This window comes from Pempheris klunzingeri, chromosome 21 (assembly GCF_042242105.1).
Source record: "Pempheris klunzingeri isolate RE-2024b chromosome 21, fPemKlu1.hap1, whole genome shotgun sequence".
Classification (NCBI taxonomy): domain Eukaryota; kingdom Metazoa; phylum Chordata; class Actinopteri; order Acropomatiformes; family Pempheridae; genus Pempheris; species Pempheris klunzingeri.
In genome coordinates this window covers 21,547,426-21,559,170 of record NC_092032.1, presented here as the reverse complement: position 1 = coordinate 21,559,170, position 11,745 = coordinate 21,547,426, and the positions used below count along the sequence as shown (strand labels likewise).

The 11,745-nt window shown below is 48.2% G+C and overlaps 1 protein-coding gene across 1 annotated transcript in view; it reads right to left on the bottom strand.

The window, feature by feature from the left end:
• Positions 1 to 293: 293 nt before the first annotated feature.
• inhbaa (inhibin subunit beta Aa) overlaps positions 294 to 11,745 on the bottom strand; it is a 15,262-nt gene continuing 3,810 nt past the window's right edge. Inside the window, exon 3 of the mRNA XM_070852829.1 lies at positions 294 to 1,114. Coding sequence (XP_070708930.1) covers positions 294 to 1,114 — 821 coding nt within the window. The remainder of the gene's footprint in view (positions 1,115 to 11,745) is intronic.

Here is an 11,745-nt window from a genome sequence, read left to right as displayed (position 1 = left end):
TCTTTTTTTCTATCTTTTTTCTTTTCGTTTTTTCTTTTTTTTTACTGAAAGTGCCGTCGAGACTCTTTCTGAGTTCTGCTGGATGAGGACGGAGAAGAGTTTCTACTCCCCGAGCGCCGGAGGGCCGGAGGGAGGAGGCCGAGATAAAAGTGACGCCGATCAGAAAGTGGCCTGCTGATCTTTCTCTCCTCCGTCCAGCTCCTCCCTGAAGCTCTCTGGTCCAGAAGTCCTCCTCCTCTCCGACTCTCTCCAGTCCAGTTTTCCCCGGTCCGACCCGGTCCGGGTTTCTGTGCTTACGAGCAGCCGCACTCCTCCACGATCATGCTCTGGATGTCCTTCTTGATGATCTTCTGCTCCTCGTTGTAGTAGAGCATGGACATGGCTCGTAGCCGAGTGGGCACGCAGCACGACCGCAGGTTCTGGAAGGGGCTGTAGCCCCTCATGCGGTAGTGGCTGATGACGGTGGAGTGGAAGGACAACGTGGACCCGGTGATGCTCGCCACATGGGAGGGACACTCCCCCTCGCAGTAGTTGGCGTGGTAACCAGGCGGCGCGATTATCCAGTCGTTCCAGCCGATGTCTTTGAAGTTGACGTAGAACTGCCGTTTGCAGCAGACCCGGACCTTCCCGTCACACTCCAGGCCGCGCTTCCTGCGCCGCCGCGAGTCGCCGCCGTCCTCCTGCCGGACTACAGCCATGAGGAAGGGCCGGTGGGACTGTTCCCGCTGGTTGGCGCGCTGCGACGTCTCAGAGGCGCCCGAGACGAGGACGAGTGTCGCGCCGGTGTCGGCGCAGAGCGGGCAGGACACCCGGAGTCTCAGCGTCGTGCTCTCCGTGCTCTCCAGCAGCGCCTGCACCGCCGCCGACACCGGGAAGGTGTGCCACCCACTGCGACGAGTGTCCACGGTTTTCTCCGCCAGGAGGACGTCGTCCTGCGGCAAAGACAGCCGTCCGTTGGGGAGCTGGCGCTGCTGGAAGAGTCGGATGGTGACTTTGGCTCGGCTGCGATTGGTCTTGGCCAAACGGAGGAAGAGCCAGACGTTGGCCTGCTCCACCAGAGACAGATCGCCTCCTTCTTTGGAGAGGACGAAGTTCACCAGGCCTGGAGACTCTCCTGAGACAGACAGACAGACAGACAGACAGACGGGGGGTTAGGACGACGGCCAGCTCATCACCATGACTCAGCAGGAAACCCTGCCCTCTGATTGGCTAAAACATGACAGCTCAGTTCCTCTTCTACATCAGAGCTTATTACAGCAAACTGCAGGTAACCATAGCAACAGCACTGACGCTCCACACTGAACTCCTCGACTACATGTGCAGTCAGTGAACGCCTCAAATACACTTCAGCTGTTGAGTGAGTGTGTGTGTGTGTGTGTGTGTGTGTGCGTGCGTGCGCCAAAGTCTTAACACACACACACACACACACACACACACACACACACACACGATGAGCACAGCCACATCTGAGCTATAGAGTCGTCTACACACAGCACACACTTGTCATTATGTTACCGACTTTAACATGACCTCACACACACACACACACACACACACACACACACACACACACACACACACACACACACACACTCTTCCTGCTGACTCAGCAGCAGCGGTCGGAGGTTTTGGAGTCAGGCTCTGTGTGCAGCAGCTAATGGTTCCCACCAGGAGCTGTCGAGTGACCGAATTTACAGCAGCAAGTCTTGAAAAAATGAATGAACCATTTACAGAGTGTAATCTTCCTGCTCTGCTACTTCACTGTGAATTATGGGAAAGTTTAAAAGCTGTGAGTCAGCAGCAGAGAAGCTGGGACTGTGTAGAGTGCAGCTTTTATTCTGGAGGGCAGATGTCAGGCGGCTAATCCTTTGGGTTGTGTCGGTCTGTGTCCAGCTGAGCTCAGGGCTGCAGCTAACAAGTGTTTTCACTCATTAGCTGATGTGTTTGTCGGCGTAGAAGTGAGAAAAGGAGTCAAACACAGTCAAGGTCCCAGAGAGAAGCAGCTCAGGAGTAATGACGGAGAGCGGACACCTCGTCAGGCCCAACACTCCCAAACTTTCTTTTGTTTTCATTGGACGGAAAGTTTGAAGCTGTAACGAAGGCTGCACACACACACACACACACACACACACACACACACACACACAGACACAAAATCTGTTTTGAATTTTCCTCGACAAATACAACATGCAAACTGTCCCACACACACGTCCAGACCTGTATTTTACATTTCCTACCAGCCTCCAGGCCAGACAGCGAGCTAATCACTGGTTTGAGGACCAACTACCATCCACTGCCGTTACATAACATCTCTGCATCACCTTTTCCTCCCTCTCTCCCCCTCTCTCTCTCTCTCTCTCTCTCCCTCTCTCTCTCTAATGTCTCTCGCTCGTGGGCGCCTGTACAGAAAATCAAAGTCACGATTTAGGAGTTTATGAATGTCAGCAGCAGTGATGCTCTGTTAAACGGTGTGAATGGGCGGCTTGTCTGTGTGTGTGTGTGTGTGTGTGTGTGTGTGTGTGTGTGTGTGGAGGCGGGCGGCACTTTAGCGAGTCCATTAACGCCGTTTACCCGACAATTCGGAGGCGATTATCTCACTTACATCATCGTCAATTCAGCAGGATTAGAAAATAAAAGCTCTGTTCATTCATTGTTTCTTAGAATAGTGTGTGTGGTGTTGATTCAGGCTGCCGGTCGTCATCAGTCTGTTAGCGGCGCACTAATAATGCTGCTAATGTGGAGAAGAAGTCTGCTGATGTTCTCCGGTTCCTCTGTGTGTGTGGATCTTCTGTCGCTCCGCCGTCTGCTGCCCCAAATACTCACTGGAGCGGCAAATGTGGATTCATCCGCCGCTGAAAATAGTCCCCAACAAGTGCGCTGCTTGCTCCTGTTTGCAGGAGGAAACTGAGCCTTTTTTTAAAATCCTGAAACGACATATTTGGGAGGTGTTTTTAAAGACTGACTTCTTCAGGAGGAGCTGCTGTCTTGACAGACGCACTGATGGACACGTTTACTTTCAGAACAATGTAGAACAATATTTCTCTCCTCCATTCAGCGATTCTTCGTGTGTGAATGGGATTTGTTGTCCAGTAGAAATATAAAGAAAAGCACAGAGTAAAGGAGAACTATAAGAGTGAGGAGGTGCTCTACGCTGCTCAGAGAGAGAAAGTCTGAAGAAGTCAGGATCATGTGGAGAACTTCAGTGAGGAGCAGATGAACCTCAGAGACCCGTCAGACTGTATTTATACTAACAATAGTAGTTTAGATTTTATCCTCTTCTTTCACTCTTTTGTAAGAGCAAAGTAAGATGGTACAGGGAAACCTGTCTCTGTACTGTATACATGACATCTGGACGTCTCAGGTCAAATCTGATTGGCTGTCAGCGGCTGTCTCTCTGAAGGTGCCCCCCCCCCCCACTAAAACATTTCACAGCACTCGTTTGTTTCTGGCATGAACTCAAAACATGCTGTGAATGAATTCTCATTATTCAGTTAGATTTATTACCAAACGCCTCCTACAGAAGCATCCGGGCATGTGATGGCCTTCTGGTTCACCGGGGCGACCCCACCTCTCGCCCCGGTGCATGCTGGGACAGACTTCAGCCCTTTGAGACGTTAAACAGGATAAGCAGGAACAGATAAAGAATGCTGGGATGGATTTTAATGGCCTGAAAGCGCAGTAAGTTATCCCCCCGTCCATCCTGGTTAAAGAGCTCCTCTCAGTCGGCGGCAGAGGAAACCCTAATAGCACGTTAGCAGCAGAGCGGCAGCTGTAAGAGCGAGCGCGTCGGTCCTGAGAGCTCACGCCGAGCCGCTTATTACGGCCGTAATGACAGACGAGCTGTGGACAGACGTCTGCTGCATCTCTGTGATCTGCAGCCTCATGTCGTGTCACACGTCTGTCAGCAGCAGGCATGAAAGACGCCAAGGAGAACTAATCCCTGACAGTGAACGCACCAGCTCCTCAAACTACAGCCAGATCATCCCGAGCGTGGAGCCAAACCCTCTCCCTGTGATTCCTCCCCGTCTGAGAAAGTGAAACATGTTTGTGCACAAGTAGTTAGTAAGTTCCCACCGACCGTAACACCAGAGATACAGTGATTCTTTTGTTACAGCTACAGTTCCCACGAGCCTGTTATTGCTCTCCCAAGACACTTTGTTATCACTTCTTATTACTGTATAACTGGAGCTGCAACTTACTCGACTTCTCCAAGTAACACGTTCACAGTTTGGCTGACGGGGAATCAGGACATAGTGACAATGAGAGTCAAACCTCTTAAGCCTCCAGATTCTAAAAGACATTTGAGAAGCTGATCGTTTTGGCATTTTTGCTTTAACGGTTAATTAAACAATGAATATTTGATCAAAAATGATGCTGATCAGGTTTCAGTCGAGCGACAGACTGAATCCTGTCTGATGTAGAAGAGTCTGGACGGACCTCTGGTCCAGCACCTGCTTCTAAAGCACAACATTTCTGTGCTCTTCTTCTGTGCTTTTCATATTTTTCATGCTTTTTCTACTTTTAGATCAAGAGTTTAACATCACGTGCAGCTTTGAGGGTCTTTTTCATGTTGGAAGAACACGTTAAAATGACCCTTCAGCAGAACGAAGGGGCCCAGAGGAGCAAGACAAAGTGCAGCGTGCAGCGTTTTGGATCTCTGCAGTCGGACTAACGGCTGCCTGGAAGAGGGGAAATCAATCTAAACACTGATGATGATGTTCATCTTGTTCTTAAGGTGTTAAAACATGTACAAACTCAACAGCACAAGTGCGAAACAACAAGTTCCAGCAGCTCGTTTCCACTCGGAGGAGAGACGTGTGTGTGTCCTGGAGTCTGTCCGGCCTCTGCAAGTCTTCTGCTCACAGCTCATCTCTCTCCTGTAATCCCCCTCCATTTACAGAGCACTGATCTTTACAAACCCACGTCTCAACAACTCATAAAACCTGATTTCTGGCCCTCGTCTGCACACACACACACACACACACACACACACACACACACACACACACACACACACAGTTTGTCATGCAGTGTCTGTGTTTGGACAGCACAGCGGTGAGGGAGGAGACACACACTGCAGGTCAGGGTTTTCCTGATACTTCACATCAGTCTCATTGTGAAACGGATCAATAACCAAACAAAACCTCTTCTGTGACCACGAGCACAGTTTTCTCAACCTCTACACTTTTTAAAACGCACAACTTCATCAAAAATATTCAGTTTAGACCATAAGATACCCAATTTAGGCAATCAACCAGTTCGTTTAGACCATTCAGACCCAAAGGAGGTTATCACAAACCCAGCTGGAGCTTCAGATGTTCAGAAAACCCAGTTTAGGCTCCAATAGCATAGTTTAGACTATTAAAACCCAAATTAGATCATAAACCCAGTTTAAGCTTCAAATATCCAGTTAAAAGCCAATAAATATCCAGTTTAGATGGTAGAAAACCCAGTTCAGGCTACCAATGACTTATTTTAGACCATTTAAACCCATTTTATAATAAAAAAAATCCCAGTTTATGCTACAAATACCAGTTCAGACCATAAAACCCACTTTAGGCAAACGGTAACTTAGTTTAGACCAATAAAATGCAGATTATGTGATCAAACAGCCAGTTTAAGCTTCAAACAGCCAGTTTAGACAATCAATAACATGGTTGAGACCATTAAACCCTAACCTGATCATCCAATATCCAGTTCAGAGCATCAAATTGTCTAAAGTAGATTTAGAGAAAACTAAAAATCCCACTTTTGTGAAATCAAAACCTTCTGACGGAGAAATCAGATCGACATTTGAGCCAAACACCATCATCATCATCATCATCATCATCATCATCATCGGCAGCAGCAGCCTCCAAACATTTCCCAGCTCTCCCAGCAGCCACTGGGGCGTATTATGACTTTGATTTGATTTATCAGACGAAGCCTCTCTGAGCAGCTAACAAAGCTAAACAAGAGATCCTGCCAACATGTGACACAAACACCCATCGGTATGTTGTTAAAAGGACTCTTGGTTTATGATAAATCTTATTAAATCCTCTGTAATCCCCTCACACACACACACACACACACACACACACACGATCCCCAATACTGTGACTCCTGTACAAAACCCCATTGAAAAAAAAGCCAATTTAAGGAGTGATTTTGTTTGTCTGTCACTGCTGAATCTGGATCTGACTGTCAGTGAGTAAACACACCCTCCAGCCTCTGTTCGCTGTGTTTACTGAGAGCCAACACACACACACACACACACACACACACACACACTGTACCCATCTGTCCAAACACACACTGTGTCCCTGTGAGTGTGTGTGTGTGTGTGTGTGTGTGTGTGCTGGTCATTGTCCATCCTAATCCCTCCTTCAATGGATGAGCTACATTCAACAGACTGAGCAAACCTCTGTGTGTGTGTGTGTGTGTGTGTGTGTGTGTGTGTGTGTGTGCGTGTGTGTGTGAGTGTGTGTGTGTGTGTGTCGGTAAGAGTTTAACTTTTCTTCTTCTGCAACCTGCTGCAACCGTCCTGTAACTGTCTGCTGCAGCACTCGTTCACAGAAAGGAAGGAAGGAAGGAAGGAAGGAAGGAAGGAAGGAAGGAAGGAAGGAAGGAAGGAAGAGCAGCTTCTGTTGGGATTCACAGTTTGCACAGCTGTTCCTGCCTCCTCCTCTCGTTCCCACACCCCGAAACGGAAAATACTCTCTGTCTCGGTCGCAGAGAGGAGTCAGAGGACGAGGTGATGAAGAGGAGGTACTTGAGAGGTGCGGCGGGCACCGGCCAGTGTGTCCGACAGGTGTGACGGATCAGCGGCCGAGGACTTCCTGTGCTAACGCTGCTTCCTGTCCTCTTAATGCTAATCTGGCGCTCGATCTGCTCCCCGTCTGTCAGGTTTACATTAACGGGATCAACAGACTCTCTGCATCCTCCGGCCTCCACACTCACACAGCACAGCCGTACCAGACTAAACACCGGGCACAGCTGAGGCACCAAAGCACCGCCGTGGATCCATCAGCCCCTGAAAATAGTCCCCGACAAAAGCACCATTTTCTCCTGTTTGTTTGATTAAAAAACAACCGCGAGCTTTCTGAAGTATCTGTGAGCTGGTGGTGAAGATGTTTTACAGTCTCTCTCTCTTCCTCTTCACCATTAAGAGGATCCCGGTCCGCCCCTTCTTCTTTTGTCCTCTTAGTTTACTTTAGGAGGGCTGAGCGGGCTGGGTCAGCCATCACCCCCCTCTTCTAACACACACACAGCACGCAGAGTGTGTTTAAGATGCCACAGGTTTGACTCCCATCAACGTTCACTCACAGGAGTCTAAACACACACGGAGGGCTCTAAGGGATCTAAAGCCCCAATACAGAGCCACAGCCAGCTCCAGCACGTGTCGTCTGTCGCCAGGTTAGTTACTTAGTTAGTTAGTGTCACCGTTACATGACTAAAGTTTACTTTACAAAGAGTCATGGTCTGAACTCTTACAGCATCTTGTCATATGAGAAGCCTGTAAACCTCCATAGGAAGATAAATAAGTCCTTTAACCTTCACTGTTGATGATGTGATGAAGACTTCAGATGGATTTAAACATTAAACAGGATGAACTCGATGAAACCTTTTAGTCACACCGCCTCTAAACTCCTAAAAAAGTGGGTCTGCTCCTTTAAAATCGTCAGACGACAGCGTTTGAACGATGATGTAAGCGGCGGCGGCGGCGTTGGTGGAGTTACGGTGCAGCCTCACATGGGCGTGTGAACCCCTCAGTGAGGACTGCTGGGCTCAGCCTCGCCTGCGTGGGACCCAAATCTGCTCCAGATCCCCGGAGTCGACGCCCTGCTCGACCTTATTGGCACCACATGTGAGTCAGCGTGGCGTTTAGTAAACACACACACACACACACACACACACACACTGAGCAGCTACATGTGAAACCCGATCTGTGCAGCGCTGTCAAACGTCCGGTAAACAAAAGTGGCGAGGAGGCATTGAAGCAGCCTCGCCGTGTGACGGGAGGAATGTCCCGGATGCCAAACTCTGTCAGCGTCAGCGGGACGACACGGAGCGTCTCGTGGACACACACCACAACACAGGGTTAAGGTTTAAGAAGCACTGCCTTCTGTGGCTTTGAAGGTTTTCGTCTTTTCGTCATTTGGGAGGATCAAAGCGGAGACAGAATGGATGGAGGAGGACGGAGGAGGACGTACGCGGCGACGGTCCCCTCGTCAGTTCATGGACAGAAGATGGACTGTGGTTTGCTTCTCTAACCGCTCTGAGTTTTGGAATCGCTGTTGTCTGAGCTGCGATGATCAATCAGCCGATCAAAATTCATCAGCAAATACCCAGTTTAGACCATTAAACCCCTAATTAGATGACCAAAAGCCTCAAATACCAAGTTTACAGCATCAATAAGTTAGTTTAGACCATTACAACCTAATTTAGTTAATCTAAATCCCACTTTAAGAATCAAAGATCCAATTAAGACCATTAAATTACCCAATTACAGTTTTTTAACCTCTAAAACCCAACTTGGATAATCCAGAGCCCTGATTTAGACCATAAAACACCCAGTTTAGACCACGAAAGGTCGGGTTTAGACCATAACAACAGACGAGGAACCTGTTAGTCCATCAGCAGGAGATGATCTGGTGTCTCTTACTTTAGTTCAATCAGCATTTATCAAGTAAAAAAGACAGAGATCTGATGGTTAAAGCTTCTTAATGTGAGGATTTGCTCCTTTTTGCTGTCAAATATGAAAGTAAATTAAATATCTTTGGGTTTTGAGCGAGACATTTGAAGACGTTACCTCGGTTTGTGGGAGCAGAATCATTGATTCATTGAGAAGATTAGTTGCAGAGCAGCAAATCGCTCACACGGAGCAACAGGACGGCCGCCAGGTACAGTAACCGACCACAGCTGAGCTCTGTGTTTAATACTGATCAAAGACACTCGAGTCGAGGCCACGCGACACAAATTCACGTCAACTCGCTCCAGACACGTTTAAAAGGTTTGAAGTGAAGTGAAACGTTTGAGTTCATCACAAACCAAGTAAAAGTGGAGTAAAACCTCAGTTCCACTTGTGATCTAGAGCCTGAAACCCTCTGAAGCTCTGAAGTACTGGATCTGAGGTCAGGTTAGGGTGGAAGTGACCTGGTCTGGGAGCCTTGTCGCCATGGTTACGGTATTAAACACACGGTCAGGCTTTAAAACACAAAGCTCCTGTGTTCCTTGTTAACGGGCCGATTAGACGGACGTGCATCTGATTGTTTTCCTGGTTTAAAGCGCTGCAGCTCTGTGTTTATGTGGTCGTTTCACTGCTGCTGCCGAGATATTAGAGAAAAACAAGAGCTGAACCCGATCTTTCACACAGCGTCAGCCTCCAGTGTCCTCTGGCTGTTAGCGCCAAATTAAAGTGGTCTGTCAAATTCTTCCAGCAGGGAAATTCTACTGAATTTAGTTTCAAACATGAAGACAATAACAAAGGCGAGAGACAGACTGTGGGAAACAGACCTCTTCATCACCAAACCCACTTCAGCTGCTCTGTGTTGCTCTCGCAGTCATCTGTCATGTTTTCATCTGGTTTTATTGTGTTTTCATTGTGATTTTATGGCATGGTTTTCATTTTCAGGACTCATCTACAAACCAGATTTCTCTCCTGGGACAATAACGTTTCTGAGCTAAATTGAAGCTGAAGTGCCGGCTCGTCACTCCCCCCGTTCCCAGGCCACTTTATTTATAATGACAGAGCAGATAAGCCGTCCGGTCTGACAGTCAAATGTTCCCGTCTCAAAATACCAGAATGCCAAAGAGACGCTGCCCCGCTCGTCACGTGGAAACACAAGAACCACGGTGAGAATCCACAGAAATGGAGCTCACACCTGCAGGGAAACGTCTGCAACCAGCGTCTGTAGCCACGCCCACCTGTGATGTCACAGTGCAGCGACCACACCCTGTTACCTGGTGGGTAGTTTTACCATTAATCAATGTGATGCAGCTATTTAGTACAACAGCAACAAGCGCAAAGGAAATTAAACTGAAATAAAAGTGAAGAAGAAGAAGAAGAAGAAGAAGGAGCTTCTTATCTCTGTGGGAAAACTAAGTACCAACTTCCTGTTAACACAATAAGAGCGTTTAACATTGGGCAGCGTTCGTCCCATCCACAGCGCTGGGGGGCTCCCGGTGCAGCCACGGGTGGAGGAGCTTCTGTTCCACTCTGTGATGACTGTGAAGCGGAGCAGGGAGTGTTGAGTCTGGAGGAGTCATTCAGGGACAGTCACCAAGGTTGAGATGGTTTACTTCAATCTCTAATTCTCCCATTTCTCTCCCTCTCTGTGTCTCTTTCCCACCGATTCCTCCCCCGTTCCTCCCCCTCGGTTTGAACTCGCCTGTATTTAGCGAGGCCACCGCTCGCTGCCTTCCTGTCCTCCCTGATTCCTCCCAGCGGACGACCCAGCGGGCGGCTGGCAGAGAGGAGGGAAGCGCAGCGACGTCTCGCTCTGACCGCTTTTCGGCATCCCTCACTTTGTTCTAATGAACCGATTCATGCCGGGTTTGGGAAACGTGAGCCTGAAGACCAACAGGTAGACAGAAGCAGAGCTCGGCGTCCGTCTGGGCAAAATAAGGAATAAATAAAGTGAAGGTTTCATCCCAAGCCAATATTTAGTCATCACTTTCTAATCAGACACCTTTTAGAAAAGGCTCAGAGGTTTTATTTAAAGCATTTATCAACAGCTGATAAATCATTCAGTTGTTCTTTATAGATCTATTATTAGTAAATGAATTAAAACAACCTGCGGGTTGCCAGGTTGGGAAACATCCCTTTGAGTAGTCAAACTGTCTGATCAATCACTTGGATCACTACTAACAACTGAGCAGCATCTAACCCACGAACATCAAGGACCAGTTGTTCTCATCAATGGTTTACAACTGATCAATAAAGCAAATCTTAAGGACAAATAAAACCTTTTGCCACATCTTGTAAGACATCTACAAAGGGACGGAAAGACGTTTAATGAGGAAACAGAAGAAAATGAATCCAACAAACGAAGGGAAAACGTGTGTTCGCTGGGACTATTTTCAGCGGCGGATGAATCCACATGTGGCGCTGTAGTGGGTGTTTGGTGTTTGTGTGGGACTGAGTATGTGTTGATGGACTTTAACAGGGTTTTTTTAACACTGGAGCTTTGAGGGGGATCAGTTCATGGTCGGCACACGAAGGGAAATCGAGAATTCCTCCAGCTTTATGCTTAATTGTGACCCCCCCCCCCCCCCCTTCAGTATCTACTCTATGCTCTGATTTCCCCCCGTCGGTTTGTGTGTTAGTGCTCAGCAGGTCTGGACACAATCTGTAGTTGTTTACTATCGAGTGATTCATCTTCCCAGACATAGAGCATCTTCGGCGGCCGGTCACACATCAAAGCGCAGCCAAACGATGTGGTGGGACGACGGCGACTAAGACCAGCCGCCGGGGATTCAAACAGCGTTACGACGGCACGGACACGACCGTAAACACGCTACAGCCACGTCTCAGAACACGTGACGGACGGAGGAGAGGAGCGAGGGAAGGGAAGGGAAGGGAAGGGAAGGGAAGGGAAGGAGAGAGCAGAGGAAGAACAAACAGAGAGAAAATGAAGAAAATGTGAGTGGAAGCCAAGAAAAAGACACGAGGAAGAGAAAAAAGATCAAAAGGAAGCAGAGTGAGGAGAAAAATGTGAGGAAGAGAAAAGCAAACAGAGAGAGGAAACATGCTAATTATAGTTT